Genomic DNA, 13,714 nt, shown 5'->3' on the forward strand with positions numbered 1-13,714 from the left:
ACTGAAAGGGGAAGAAATGCATCTACATTGAACAGTAAAAGGGGAGAACAATTCTTCCATTGTGGTGGGGTGGGCATGAAAAAATCTGTATCATTAGTGCACTTCTAAACATACTGGGGACAGAGTCTGAGTCAAGAGAAAAGAACAATGGAATGCTAGTGGCAGAAGGAGTAGGGAAGGGAGAGATGCAAAAAACCCAATGACAAATGACATAATGGATAAAGATGAACTATCACTCATTACCTCCTGGGACAAGCATCAGAGCAGCATACATATGCTGCTAATGCAAAATTAATTTACATATAATTTAAATGCAAAATTACAGCTCCTTAACCTATTTCAAGAACTATATCAGAGGATATGTTTACAAAATTCCTACTTTTCACTTACCCTCCAAAGGTAGTCTAATCCTATTAACTCCAAATCATCCATCATATATGCCCTCCTTTTTGCTACTAATTTTCCTTCTCGACAATTCACAGCTTTGAAGAATCGCTCAAAACATTTCATTCCATTTTCAGTTAATAGGGAAGGATCAAGCTGAAGAACATTACTTTCAAAGAAGTCCTTATTAATATCAGGATCCAAGTCTGGTTCATCCCCCATTAATTTGGAATACCACTTAAAACAGGCTTCACGATCACAAAGGTAAACTGCATTCTCTGCTAAACATTTCCAGATTTGTTTTGCCTGAGGAGCACATAGCCAAAGTTGACCATCCTTCAGTAAAAATCTTGGGAAAACATAAAAAATTAGCAATTAGATGTAAGTTTTATCTTGAAGGGCAATAGAGCAGTATATGATTATATGATTCATTTATGACAATTATATTTTAACTACAGGCAAAAGTTGTTAAGGCTTTCAAAAGAAATTACTTTTAAGCTTTCACCTGGTATTAAAAAATACAGGTATTCCTCATTCATTCACTCATTCAGCAAGCAGTTATCAGGAACTTACAAAGTGTTGGAAAATCTGCTAGGTGACTGGACTCAAACTGAATAAAAATATTTGTTCCCTAACTTAAACAGGCCATTCTGAAAGTATGTTTAATAGATCGAGTTTACCATAAAAGATTTGGGCCTACCTGGTGGTGTATGGGTTAAGTGTCAGTGCTATCAAACTATCACCACTGTGACCCGAGTTCAATCCCCCAACGGGAGCTAAAATACCTAAGCTGCAGCAGACTTCTCCTGTCTCGCCCACTCCTCGCCTCAGCAGTATATTTCAGTAGATATGCCTGCTCTGCTCCCCACTGTTTCTCTGGTGAATCCTCTCACTTTCACACCTCTGGCCTAAACCCCAGTTCTTCTATGCATAAATGAACAAATCTTTTATAAAAAAAGAATACAAGATTCAGCATTCTGTCTATATGATGCCACTAGAGAATGAGGTATTACACTAAGTGACTTTCAGATAACCAAATCATTTTTAAGAGTTAAAAATGCTTGGGCCTCCCTGGTGGCGCAGCGGTTGAGCGCTGGGTTGCAAAGCTGCCCACAGCCTCGGCAGCGCCAGTTCGATCCCCGGCTGCTCCCCGGCCACCGGAGGAGGGTCCCACATGGCCCGCAGACCTCTCCTGCCGCACACTGCTCCCCTCAGCAGTGTACTTCAGTCCTTCTGCCTGCTCTGCTCCCTGCTCTGGCGCTGGTGAATTCTCTCACCCTCCCGCACTTCTGAATGTACCCAGTGCTTGTATAAATAAATAAATAAATCTTTAAAAAAAAAAAAAAAAAGAGTTAAAAATGCTTAAATTTTTAATACTTTCTGATGACCTAATATCATTAGTAACTGTTCACATTAAACAGGATGTTTTGCAATTATTGAGTGATGTTCTCTGGTGGCGTTTTAGTTTTGTGATGGGTGGTCATTAAAATAAGAAAGGTGAATTCTGTTAGAACTACAGTCTCTTCCTTCAGCTACCTTTCTATTTCTCTGAGCATTCATTCAATCTTCCCGTCTAACACAGCTATGAATGGTAGACAAAGAGAACACCTCATTTGATTATATCACCTAATTTTCAGTGAGCAAAATGTTGGCTCCATTCCTGTTGACAGAGTAAGGAACAAGTATTTAATGTCAGGTAGGTTCCATCTACATTTCAAAACATCTTGGGATCTCAATTCTAGGGTCTTTGATAATTTCATAAGATTGCTGAGCTTAAGGGCCTCTAACAACTAGTCCTACAACTAACTCTGTCCTTTAATTTATAGATATGAAACTGAGGTTCAACGTGACAAAAAGAAGTTGTTTTCAAAGTTTTTCTTTTTTAAAAGACAACAGTAGAGAGCATGCTAGTAAAAATTCCAGTTGGAAGCACAATGTATAAAATAAAAGCAGAGTTGCTCCAGTTGTTGGGAGGAGGTAGAAAGAAAGGAGAGAGAGATAAAACTTTCTACTTTTTTAGAAACCTTGGAGGAAGCACCTCAAAAGCTCTAAGGCTCCAAGGTTAAGTTTGAATAAAATCACTTGGGTCTAATAGAAAGAGCACAGACTTTTAAGTCAGATACATCACAGTAGTGCAACATTACTACTTACTTGGATGTGTGACTTCAACAAGCTACCTTAAAACTATTTTTTTAATCAAATGTGATTAACACCTGCCTCTGCTGAGGATTAAAGTGCGTAACACAGGCCACATAAACACTGGATAAAGTTAAGTTCCCTTTTCTCAAATGATTTGCTGTTTGTCACTATATACGAATAAGAGCAGGGACTAGAAAAGGCTTTAATAAAGCAAAAGTGCTCATAATTACTTTTTCTGTACTAGGAAATTTAAGGCATAGACATAATAACAATTGCTCACTCTGGCACTGAGGAAGCAGGCCTTTAATCCAGGTGTTTGAAAAATAAAACACATACACAAAACAGTTCACTTTAAACAAATGGCAAATTTCTTGAAATCTGATGGCTAGTTCCTTCTGACATCAAAACCATGTAAATAAACCCCCTCACTATATTAAAAAAAATAAATGCAACAGATTTTCTTAAGCGCTAACAACCTGGTTATTTCTCTAAGTACACTTATGATGTCAACATGCTCTTTCACTACATGATGTGGGTTGTTTTTTTTTTTTTTTTAATTTATTTATGCATACAAGAGCTGGGGTACAGGCGACCAGCAGGTGAGACAGAAGGGGTCTGTCTCACCATATGGGTTTCTCCCTGGCCAGAACTCGTGCTGCAGAGGCTGCGGATTGCCTCACAATGCGGTGCTTAACCCCTTGCGCCACCAGGGAGGCTACATGATGTGGTCTCTAAATTCACGAGAGACCACTCATCAATTTCAAATCTGTATGTGTATAAAATCATTAAACACTAAATATCATAGAGAAAATCAGCTTTGGACTACTATTAGCTTTTAAGAGAATAGACTTCTTTTCCTGATCATCCTATCAGACTGCTAACACAGGACTTCATATGATCCTCTCAGTCACTGCTAGAAAACAGCATCCCAGAGGACTCTAAGCAGTCTTTCAAAGTCCTGGTCCAACAGCCCTTTGCTCCCATTTTCCTTGTGTTTACGGTATCATGAGGGTCAGCATGGTTCTCTAGCTGGTTGTGTCAAAAACATGAAAATTTGTTCTTTAAAAGCAAACCTCTTTGCAGTATAAACAAATACGAAGAACAGAAATCTATATAAAGAGCTTAAAATGTGTTCTCTTCAAATAACAAAAATGGTAACTCAGCCAGTAGTCAAACAATATTTAATAGTGAGCACATAGGGAAATGTCCTGTAACTTTTGCAATTAATGATTTCCATGTAGAAAAATAAAAAATGACAAAGGGAAAATTTCACCTAACAATGACCTAGCTATACACCATATTAACTGTGTCTGAAACAGAGCAACACTAATTGTTAAAAACAAACCTAAGGAAGTTAAGCCGTTCTTGGACTTCTTGAACATGACTGTATCTACTTCCCAGCCTCACAGTTTGCGGGTCATAGTCTTCATGGTCTGCAAATTAAGAAAAATCATGCATTATACACATGGATACCCATATCACTGTTCACTTTAGCCAAAGGAATTCATTAAAAAGTCAATTCCTTATCACTGAAAATCAACCCACACCTACTAATTATTGCTTTCTAGGCCTATGCAATCCTTAATTTCTGCACAAAAATAAACTTTTCCTTTTATATAACAAAAAGAAAATGGTCCACTAAATGTGGTATCAAAGTAACTTTTCATCGCAACACCTTTGCCTAGTCTTCATACTCAATGTTGTAATATGTGACTACAGCTTAAGACTAACCTGAGTGGTCTGTGAAGGTACATCACCAAAATATTTTCAACTTTCTGCTGTTATACTAAAAACTATCTTCATGGAGAACAAAAACACTTTGCTATAAAAAATAAATTGTATTACTAATTTCTACCTAGGATGTTAAGAATAACACAAGATGTCATTCTGGTAGGCCCAGCTTAAGTTGGATTCCTTTGGGGGTGGGGGGGAGTTGGTTTCTTTGAAATTCCATTTAAAAATATTTTTCCAGATAAATTTATGTAATATCATTCTTTGGTGGGACCCTCACCAGTGGCTGGGGATCGAACTGGCACTGCAGAGGCTGAGGGCAGCCTCACAACCCAGCGCTCAACTGCTGCGCCACCAGGGGAGGCCCTTCAGCTGTCTATTTTTAATAAGGAGTTTGTGAACAGCTTTATTTACTTGACAGGTTCTTAGGGGAAATTTAAACATTTTTCAAATTTAGGACAAGCTTCAAAAATAATATATGGATCATTTTATAACTTTTACTCATCTTCACCAGTTGTTTACACTTTAGCCCATTTTCTTCATTAGTTGCCACACATATGTTTTTTCTATTTCATAGTTGGAGACAAGTTCCTCTACCCCTAAATACTTCAATGAATATTTCCAAATAACAAGGACACTTATATTAACGAAAGTTATAAAATTAAACACAATACAATTATCTAACTCAGTTTCTCAATAGCACACTATTGACATTTTGGGTTGGATAACTGTTGTGTGAACTGTCATCCTAGTAAATGTGAAGTATTTTTTTGTCCTCCTAGTAAATGTGAAGTATTATCTCAGTGTAGTCTTGCTTTCCATTTCCCTGGTAACACCAATGCCATTGATAATCTTTTCATGTACCTATTAGCCATGTGTATATCTTTGGGGAAAATGTCTATTCAGATCCTCTATTTCTTAATGGCTTGTTACATTGTTGAGTTCCAAGAGTTCTTTATATTTTTTGGGGACAGGTCCCTTAGCAGATACATGACTTGCAGGTATTTTCTCCCGATAAAAGGCTGCTCTTTTACTTTCTTGATGGTATCGTTTGCAGCAGTTCAATTTTTAATTTTGATTTAGTCTTATACAACTTTTTTTGTTCCCAACAATTGTGCTTTGCTTAACCCAAGACATTGTATATTTATGCTTCTTTTAAGAATGTTACTTATATCTTTACATTCATGATTCACTCTAAGTTAATCTTTTTTTTTTTAAGATTTATTTATTTATACAAGCACTGAGTACAGTCAGAAGCGGGGGAGGGTGAGAGAATTCACCAGAGCCAGAGCAGAGATCAGAACAGGCAGACTGATGAAGTACACTGCTGAGGGGAGCAGCGGGCACGGCAGGAGAGGTCTGCGCGCCACGTGGGACCCTCACCCAGTGGCCAGGGATCGAACCGGTGCTGCCGAGGCTGCGGGCAGTTTCACAACCCAGTGCTCAACTACTGAGCCGCCGGGGAGGCCCCACTCTAAGTTAATCCTTATGAATGTTGTGAGGCGGGGGATCTAAAGTACATTCTTAATCTTTATGAACGTTGTGAGGCGGGGGATCTAAGTACATTCTTTTAGATGTGGATATCCAGCAATATTTATGAAAGAATATTTCTTCTCCATTCAATAGTCTTGGCACCCTTATAAAAATCAATGATAAAGGGCGGCTTATTTCTGCACTGTAATTATAATGCACTGATACATAAATCTATCCTTATGTGTGTACTATACACTGCCTGATTTAGTGTTATTTTGTACAATGTTTGGAAATCAGTAACTATGAGTGAGTCAACCTTGTTTTTTAATGAAGATTGTTTTGGCTAGTAAGGTCTCTTGCCTTTCCATGATTTTCAGGATCACCATGTCAATTTCTATTTTAAAAAAAGGAATTTTAAAAAGACTGGCAACTCTGTGTTCAACTTGCGAACGCCATCTTAACAGTATTAAGTCTTCTCTTCCAAGAACATGGGTTCTTTCCACTGATTTAAATCCTTAACTTCAACAATTTTCAGTGTATTATCATTGTATTTTTGTTAAAGTTATTCTGAGGTGTTTTTATCTTTTTAATGCTATTGTAAATGGAAAAATCCTCATTTCCAATGTGTTCGCTGCTAATGTGCAATACAAATTATTTTTTTGTACTATAAATTCCTGTAATCTAGCTTGACTCATTGTTACTTTTAGTTTTAAAAGATTTTACTGGAGACATCATGGCATTCTGTATAAGAGATGGTATTATCTGTGATGGAGTAGTTTTATTCCTTTGCCGATTTGTGTGGCTTTTATTTCCTTTTCTTGCTTAGTTGCCCTTGATAGACTTTCCAGTAGGATATCAAGTATGAGTGATTATCAGGTCTCATTCCTGATTCTAGCAGGAAAACAACAAGTCTCTCATCATTAAATACTAGCTGCGGGTCCCGTATTTGCCTACGATTTTGCTCATTTTTCTCCATCCTTTATTCTTTTTCAGAATGTATAATCTCTATTGATTTACTGTCAAATGCAGTGGTTCTATCTTTTAGCATAGCTACGTATGGGTTGTGTCAAGGACAATGTTCCAAAGGTTTGTGCTTTAGCCCTGTGGCTAGATTTTTCCCTTTCTCTTTCCAATCACTCCAGAGAGTGGATGTGAGGGCGATCTGGCTGCGACATCTGTCACCCCATTGATCGCCAGGGTTGATTCGGCTGATCTGGCTGGCTAGGCGGATGTCCCCTTCCTCCCGTACCGCTCTATGTGCGTCCCTCCCGAAGCTGCATGCTCGGTCGAAGAGGACGGCCTTCCCCGAATAGAGACGGACCGGTCTTCAGTCGAGGGTATACGAGTAGCTGCGCTCCCCTGCTAGAACCTCCAAACAAGCTCTCAAGATCCAATCACTCCAGAGAGGACGCAGACTTGGACATGCATACTGTCTTCTAGACTACCAGATATTCATGCAATTTTTAAGACTGGCTACCTTGGAATTGCCCTTGGGTCAGAGTAGCCTATTGTTCATCCAGTGTTGCACCAGAAGTTGGCTTTCAAGCCCTGTGCCAGTGAAGTTTTTAGCTTTTGTTGATGGGTTTTAGTGTATTCCCAGGAATGTTTTCAATTTGTCGCACATCTCGCTCTAAGTGCTTCTGCATGGGTGCAGCTTAATGCACTGTTGTCATCCCAGGAGGGTTTGTCTTTTCTAGATTTTAAACATGTTTGCTCTGTTGTTTCACTTGTTGACGACTACATGGAGCTACAGCCAACCAACAGTTTTGATAAGATAGGAATGGCATGCTCCAGTTCCAAATATAATCAGTTGCTTTAAGCCTAACTGCCGATCTTTTTTTTTAAATCAGTTTGCCTCTTCCCTTGCCTCTCTGTTCAGGAACTAGAATTAGCACACCAGGGAGGTTCTTGAGACTGATACCCCTTGCTCAAATGGTGCTGGTGAAGAGTGATACTCTTGATTTTCTCAGATTGCCACTCAACATAAACTTCACCCTATGAGCAAGCTGGGATGGGGATAATCAGGGAACCAGTATTCTCAGTCGGCCATGCCTGCAGTAAAGCTTCTGCCATATGAGAAGTAGGCAGGATAAATAGGATAAGGGGGCCTTGGTCTTCTTAAGCAAGACTGGCTGGAAAAGAGCTTCTGCAATACAAGACTGGGGAAGATATGCCAGTAGGTTCCATAGGATGTGTATATGGCCTGGAGGCTACCTTCAGTTCAAGGAGTTTTTGTCCCACATTCAGCCAGGGAGTAAGTAGCATGAATGGTCTATTTCCAATCACTCCTGGAGTGGAGGAACTATAGTCTTATACCACAAGCAGTGAGGAGAGGGAACAGGTTGCAGCTCATATGCTCTTGCTGTTCTATCCACTGTTTAATAGATTTCCTTGCATAAATATTTCCCTTTGGTGGTAACCCCTTAAGACAATTCCCAGACACTGGAAGTGATTATTTTTCTAAGTAATTTTCTCCACTTAAATGGTTGATTGTTTTGTAACAGAAAAGTTCTCCTATACATCTTATTCCCAACCATCACAGAAGTTAAAACCTTCATCTCTTTGTTTATTGCGTAAAGAGAGTTCTACATGTTTTACTTAGTATTTTCCTTTCTTTCAGTGTATACTTAAAGAGCTTGCACTTTATTTAATAGGCTTATTTTCATTATTTATTTTGACTGACTTTTGGCCAGTGAAATACAACTTTCTGTGTCTTTCTGACATGTGAAAGTGATTCTTTGAGCACTTTCTTGAATAAGATCTTCAAGGATCATCTTGCACTTTCCTGTGCCAGGTTTGAAAACAGCCATTACACCATAGATACTGAGGAAGTCTAGGCCAGATCTATATCCTAATGGAGCACTGTTGGTGAATGACACTCCAGAAGAAATTTTTTGGGGAAAAAAAAGCTCCTAACATCTACTTGTTCTGGACATGAGACTAATTTGAAATGTTACTCTTTAGAGAACAATGCAAAAATGTGGTCTACAATGAACACAGGTCATCCAATTTTATCTAGAAACCAGGGAAAATAGTAATCAAAACTTTCACTAAGTGTTCAAAGTCAATGACTATACTCACTACTAATGAGCTAAAACTTGAATGAAAACAGGAAAGCCTTAAACTCTGTTGTTTGTACTTAAAAACGTAAAATGAATGATTTTGTAAGCATCTGTGCCTGAAGGCACTACTAGTTAAGAACAACTGAGTAAATGCTGGATAAAATTTTAGCAAGTTCATGACTTTATCTAAATAGTGTTAACACAGGAGGTGGAATGACCTTACCACAGTATTGAGGAAATGTTTTCCCAAAGCTGAAGATGCTAGTGGAGATAATGATGGGCAGGACAAATAATATTTGTTAAATACTTGTCAGAAATCGAGAACATCAGTAGCTGTGGAAGCCTGACATTATTCTGATTTTTTTTTTTTTTTTTTGGGGGTGGGACCCTCGCCGGCGGCCAGGGAATGAACCGGCGCTGCAGAGGCTGTGGGCAGCCTGCAGCCCAGCGCTCAACAGCTGCGCCACCAAGGGAGGCCCTGCTGAATATGTTTTATACCTAATGGTTTCCATGTAAATACTTATTACACATAGGCAAAAAAAATTTATTTCAGAAGTGGATATTTTTAAAAATCAGTAGTTTATATTACCAGAAGTTTGATAATGCTATGTAAAATTTATACTAATAGAATTTAGCTTTAAAAAATTACTTTCCCATTATATTTAAGTATCTGCGACTGATGAGTATTAATTAGAAAAGAACTGTAATAGAGAAAGAAAAGGTATCAAAGTTAGGAGGAACCAAAAGTACAGTGTCAATGAATGCAAGGGAACGTATCAATAGTAATAAATAATCACAAGCATACAATGTGTTGGGCATTATACTACCATAAGTAACTTGCCCAAGGTCACATAACTAACGTGTTTGAATCTAGGCAATCTACGCAGATTCACACCTTTACTTTGTTGAGATACAAAGCAGTGAGGGGAAATTAAAGGCTAAAATATTTCTTGTGACCATGAAATTGAGATAAGGCAGTAACTCATGTAGAATTTGACTACAATGAAACAGAAGCAAACACTACGGAACTGGAGCTACATAGGCACAATTTCCCGACTGCTCAGATAGCAGGGTTCTAGCCTATGACAGTGAAATAAATCAAATACCAAATACAGGTTAAGAAAATAAGCATAGGCAATGAAGCACATATGATTTACAGGGCTCCATTTTGGGAGGAAAGCCTGAACTGGCTATCTGTGATGGCTTTGTAATAGTAATATGAGTTCATAACAAAGAATCTGAGTTATGTTAAACTGAACCTAAATCTCTAGTGTGTCTCTCTCAGATTTTGGTTGTATTTGGTATAGAACATAAAGACATGGCCAAATACTTATATTGCCCTGTTTGCCCACCCTGTTAATTAGAAGGAACTTGGGGCTGAATGATGCAAGATCAATGCTGGGTGCCTATTAATTGACTGGTGTTTATCTAGTTCTACTATCTACAGCTTAAGTAGGAGAAGCTAGCCCAGAGGGTATGGTAAGTGGAATAGCTAAAAGTCAATAAACTGTAGGGATATCTGAAGAACTGCTTGACTGTTCAAGTATGTCTATAAGTGTGTTCAGCAAAAATCTAGTGATTTTTAGAAACATGAAACTTTATTCAACAATTCCAAAAGTCTAATCCTTATCTTAGTGAGTATTAGAAATAGCTTCAATTTCAATACATACTATGGGACTCTACCATGCTAAACGAGGAGTATATTCAAAAACCATTAAGTTCAATTCTATCTTTAACACTTAGTAATACAGTCTAAAATTTTTAGTCTGTAGCTATAGGAACAAACTTGAGCCTACAAGGTGGCTTTTGGGATGTGGAGGGATTATGAATTTGGCAAAAGACAGCAGTTTTATACTACGAACCCATCTGTACTTTAACATATGCTCAGACACAACTGTCAGAGGTCAAAAGAGCATTAGTAGAGCACCACAGATACAGGCACTTAAAAACTGGCTGTTGAAGCCACAGGAAACTTTAATATGTTTAAATGATTTTGTACTTTGAAAACCAATATAAACATCTGGACTCAGCTTCCCATCTCTAGTCTTGTGATTTTTCAATCCATAAAGTCTGAAGCACTTAATGAAACATGGACTTAGATTATAAAACTAGAATGTAGTTGTTATAACTACATTATCAACAGACAAAAAAATTATCTTGAAAAGATAAAGGTGATGGTGACAAGGCAACAAAGATTGAAAATGAGTCAAGTACATACCCAAAAAAGTAACAATCAACTGTAGAACAGGTAGGCAGAGTTCCCAGGCAGAAAGAAAAAGAAATCAATATAACAAGGAGAGTGGGGAAGGCAAGCACTAAGAGCCTTCCTTGAAATGCTGGCCTGGAGTTTTGGGTGCAATAGAGTTGAGAATAAATCTGAAGTCCATAAAGGAACACAATTTACAAAACCCATTATCTTGCAACTTTTAAAATACAAATGCTGTTATATCTAAGGAAATTAATATAAAATTTAAAAAAATGCTAGGAAGAAAAGTTGCTCTTATTTCTCATAATTTTGCTAGCTTAGGATACATACCTCTAGCATACAGTCTCATGCTTTCCATATATGTTGCAAGGTTTTCTGCTACCAAAGTAACTAGGGCATGATTGTGCTGAAGTTGATTGATTAAATCATGGCGGTAAAATACATGGGGACTTCGCTGAGTTTGACTGAAACGAGAAGAACTTAACAATATAATTAGGAAATTAAACTCTGCAATAATCAAAAGCGTTCATAACAATCTAAATTCATAGCTACTAACTTAAAAATCTTTAACTGTTTTCTTCTTAATAGAATTCAACTTCTGGATATTTACTTCCTTTAATGACAGTATCAAGCAAGTTCAAAGATAATCATCAATACCTCAAAAAATAATAGTAGTCCCCCACTCACTTTTCACAATCAACATACAAGATACTTTGAGAGACAAGTCACATTAATTTTTATTACAGTATATTGTTACAAATGTTCTGTATTATTATTTGGTGTTGTTAATCTTTTAGTGTGCATGATTTATGAATTAAACTTTATCAAATATATGTATAGGAAAAAAAACAGTGTATAAAGGCCTCAGGTACTATCAGCAGTTTCAGGCATTTACTAGGGATCATAACCAACCCCACCACCATAGATAAGGGGAGAACCACTATGGAAGACATTAATTCCATTTTTATTATTTTACATAAAACGTATGCACTATTATTCTACAATTTCACACCATGCGAGTCTCCTTAAGTGACCGATTTCTACTATTATATTTTAGCACTACCAAAGTACTAAGGTTTACATGATCATTTCCAGAATTTTAAGAGAAACATTCCTTTCAAGATAAGCACCACATATTAATCTGTAATTATAATTTAAAAAAAAAATAAGCAAATAAAATATTTAGTAGCCATTCAAGGTATACTCTGGAACACTAAGTCTGTAGCCAACTTTGCCCATGGGTATCACCAGAAAGACAAGTTCAGTTCCTTTTCAACCTACTTTGTCACCTTTGTTAAAACCTATAAACTATAGTAGCCATTACTATTCTAATAGAGATGAAACCACTATCACTTGGGAGAATATGTAAACTTTTGTTTTTCTGCAACAGACAACAGAATTCATTTGAGAAAGGCCAAAAGGCATTAAATGTACAGTGAGCCAAACAATTAATATGTCCCCTCAAAAAATTTTACTGTTAACAAGCTGTATTTTACTTCACCATTAACTTCTATAGCTTTTTGAATTTCGTATTATTTTTCTAGATTTTGAAGTGAAAGAGACAAAGTTTGTCAATAATGAAAATATACAAGGCCATTTCTACTTTGTCTTACCCATAATCATAATAATTTAAACTTCAAAAATCTTGGCGATCATTGGATTTAACACACACACACACACACACACACACACACACACACACACACACATATATTTCTCTAGTAAGAGAATCTATAGGAAAAAGGTTCATCACATTTAGGAATCCTGATTCCATCGTGATTATTCTTTAAACTACAGTCAGCACTCATTCTGTCCACAATATTCTTCCTTTATAGATTATCAGTTCCAACTCTTATAGTCAGAAAACACAAGGACAAATTATTCCAGTAACTAGAATTTGGTGTGTAGGATAATATAAAGATAGTTATTTACCTAAAATCAGAAAAAATTTTAAAACTGTATCTTGTCATCTACTACCATCTGAACATTATCAGTATAATCTTAAAAACAAAATTTAAAAATTAACCAGACAATAAGTCTATTTTCCTTTGAAAACAAAATGTAGTATGACTTCAAAGGCAGGAAAACATTAACTATTTCAAAACAAACTAATTAAGGAAACAGTAAGTTCTATAAAAAATATATAATAGGGATAAAAGGTAGATATTGGGCAAAGATGGAAATAAACTAGGAAACATAAAATGTAAGGAAGCCTAAAATTAATAAATACAATATATGCCATGAAATTGGCTGGCATATTCACTGGAAATAATAGACAAGTGTAAATCAAGAAATCTAAAGGCAGTATTACCAACTTGGTGGTGATACCTATTTCTTAATAGGTGATACCTATTTTCTGATTTGCTTCCTCATCAATAATATCAAGGAGGTGGATATGACAAAGGAACCTTTTGTTTCAAATTAAACCCTTTCTTATATCCTTTCACTCCATATTTTCTTATTTTGTAATTTGTTTTTACCAACTGATATGTTATTTCTTCTTAACAAAATACATGAATAAATACTGAAGTTTTCTGTGAAAAGCCTTACCTCAAATTTTGAGGTGCTTCACCAAACAAACTACAAATTTCTCTAATTTGTTTCAGAGCAGGAATTACCCATTTGTCATTTGTGCGAAGTTCTTCTATAAAGCGATCTATCCACTGGATCTTTTGTGTATCACGGTCCTTAAACAAACAACGTCAATGTTTTATATAGG

At 36.7% G+C, this 13,714-nt stretch overlaps 1 protein-coding gene across 4 annotated transcripts in view; it reads right to left on the reverse strand.

Annotated features, from left to right (window-relative positions):
- USP9X (ubiquitin specific peptidase 9 X-linked) overlaps positions 1–13,714 on the reverse strand; it is a 128,273-nt gene that overhangs the window by 51,733 nt on the left and 62,826 nt on the right. For 3 of the 4 annotated variants that reach the window (XM_037512513.2, XM_037512512.2, XM_054695769.1), the window contains 4 exons: positions 13,546–13,682; positions 11,326–11,474; positions 3,869–3,956; positions 391–733 (listed from right to left, as the gene is read on the reverse strand). In XM_037512513.2, the coding sequence (XP_037368410.1) occupies positions 391–733; positions 3,869–3,956; positions 11,326–11,474; positions 13,546–13,682 (717 nt within the window). The remainder of the gene's footprint in view (positions 1–390; positions 734–3,868; positions 3,957–11,325; positions 11,475–13,545; positions 13,683–13,714) is intronic. The other variant, XM_037512515.2, reaches the window with a different exon arrangement.

Source organism: Talpa occidentalis, unplaced genomic scaffold (assembly GCF_014898055.3).
Source record: "Talpa occidentalis isolate TD23 unplaced genomic scaffold, MPIMG_talOcc4v2.1 talOcc4.15, whole genome shotgun sequence".
NCBI classification, from domain to species: Eukaryota; Metazoa; Chordata; class Mammalia; order Eulipotyphla; family Talpidae; genus Talpa; species Talpa occidentalis.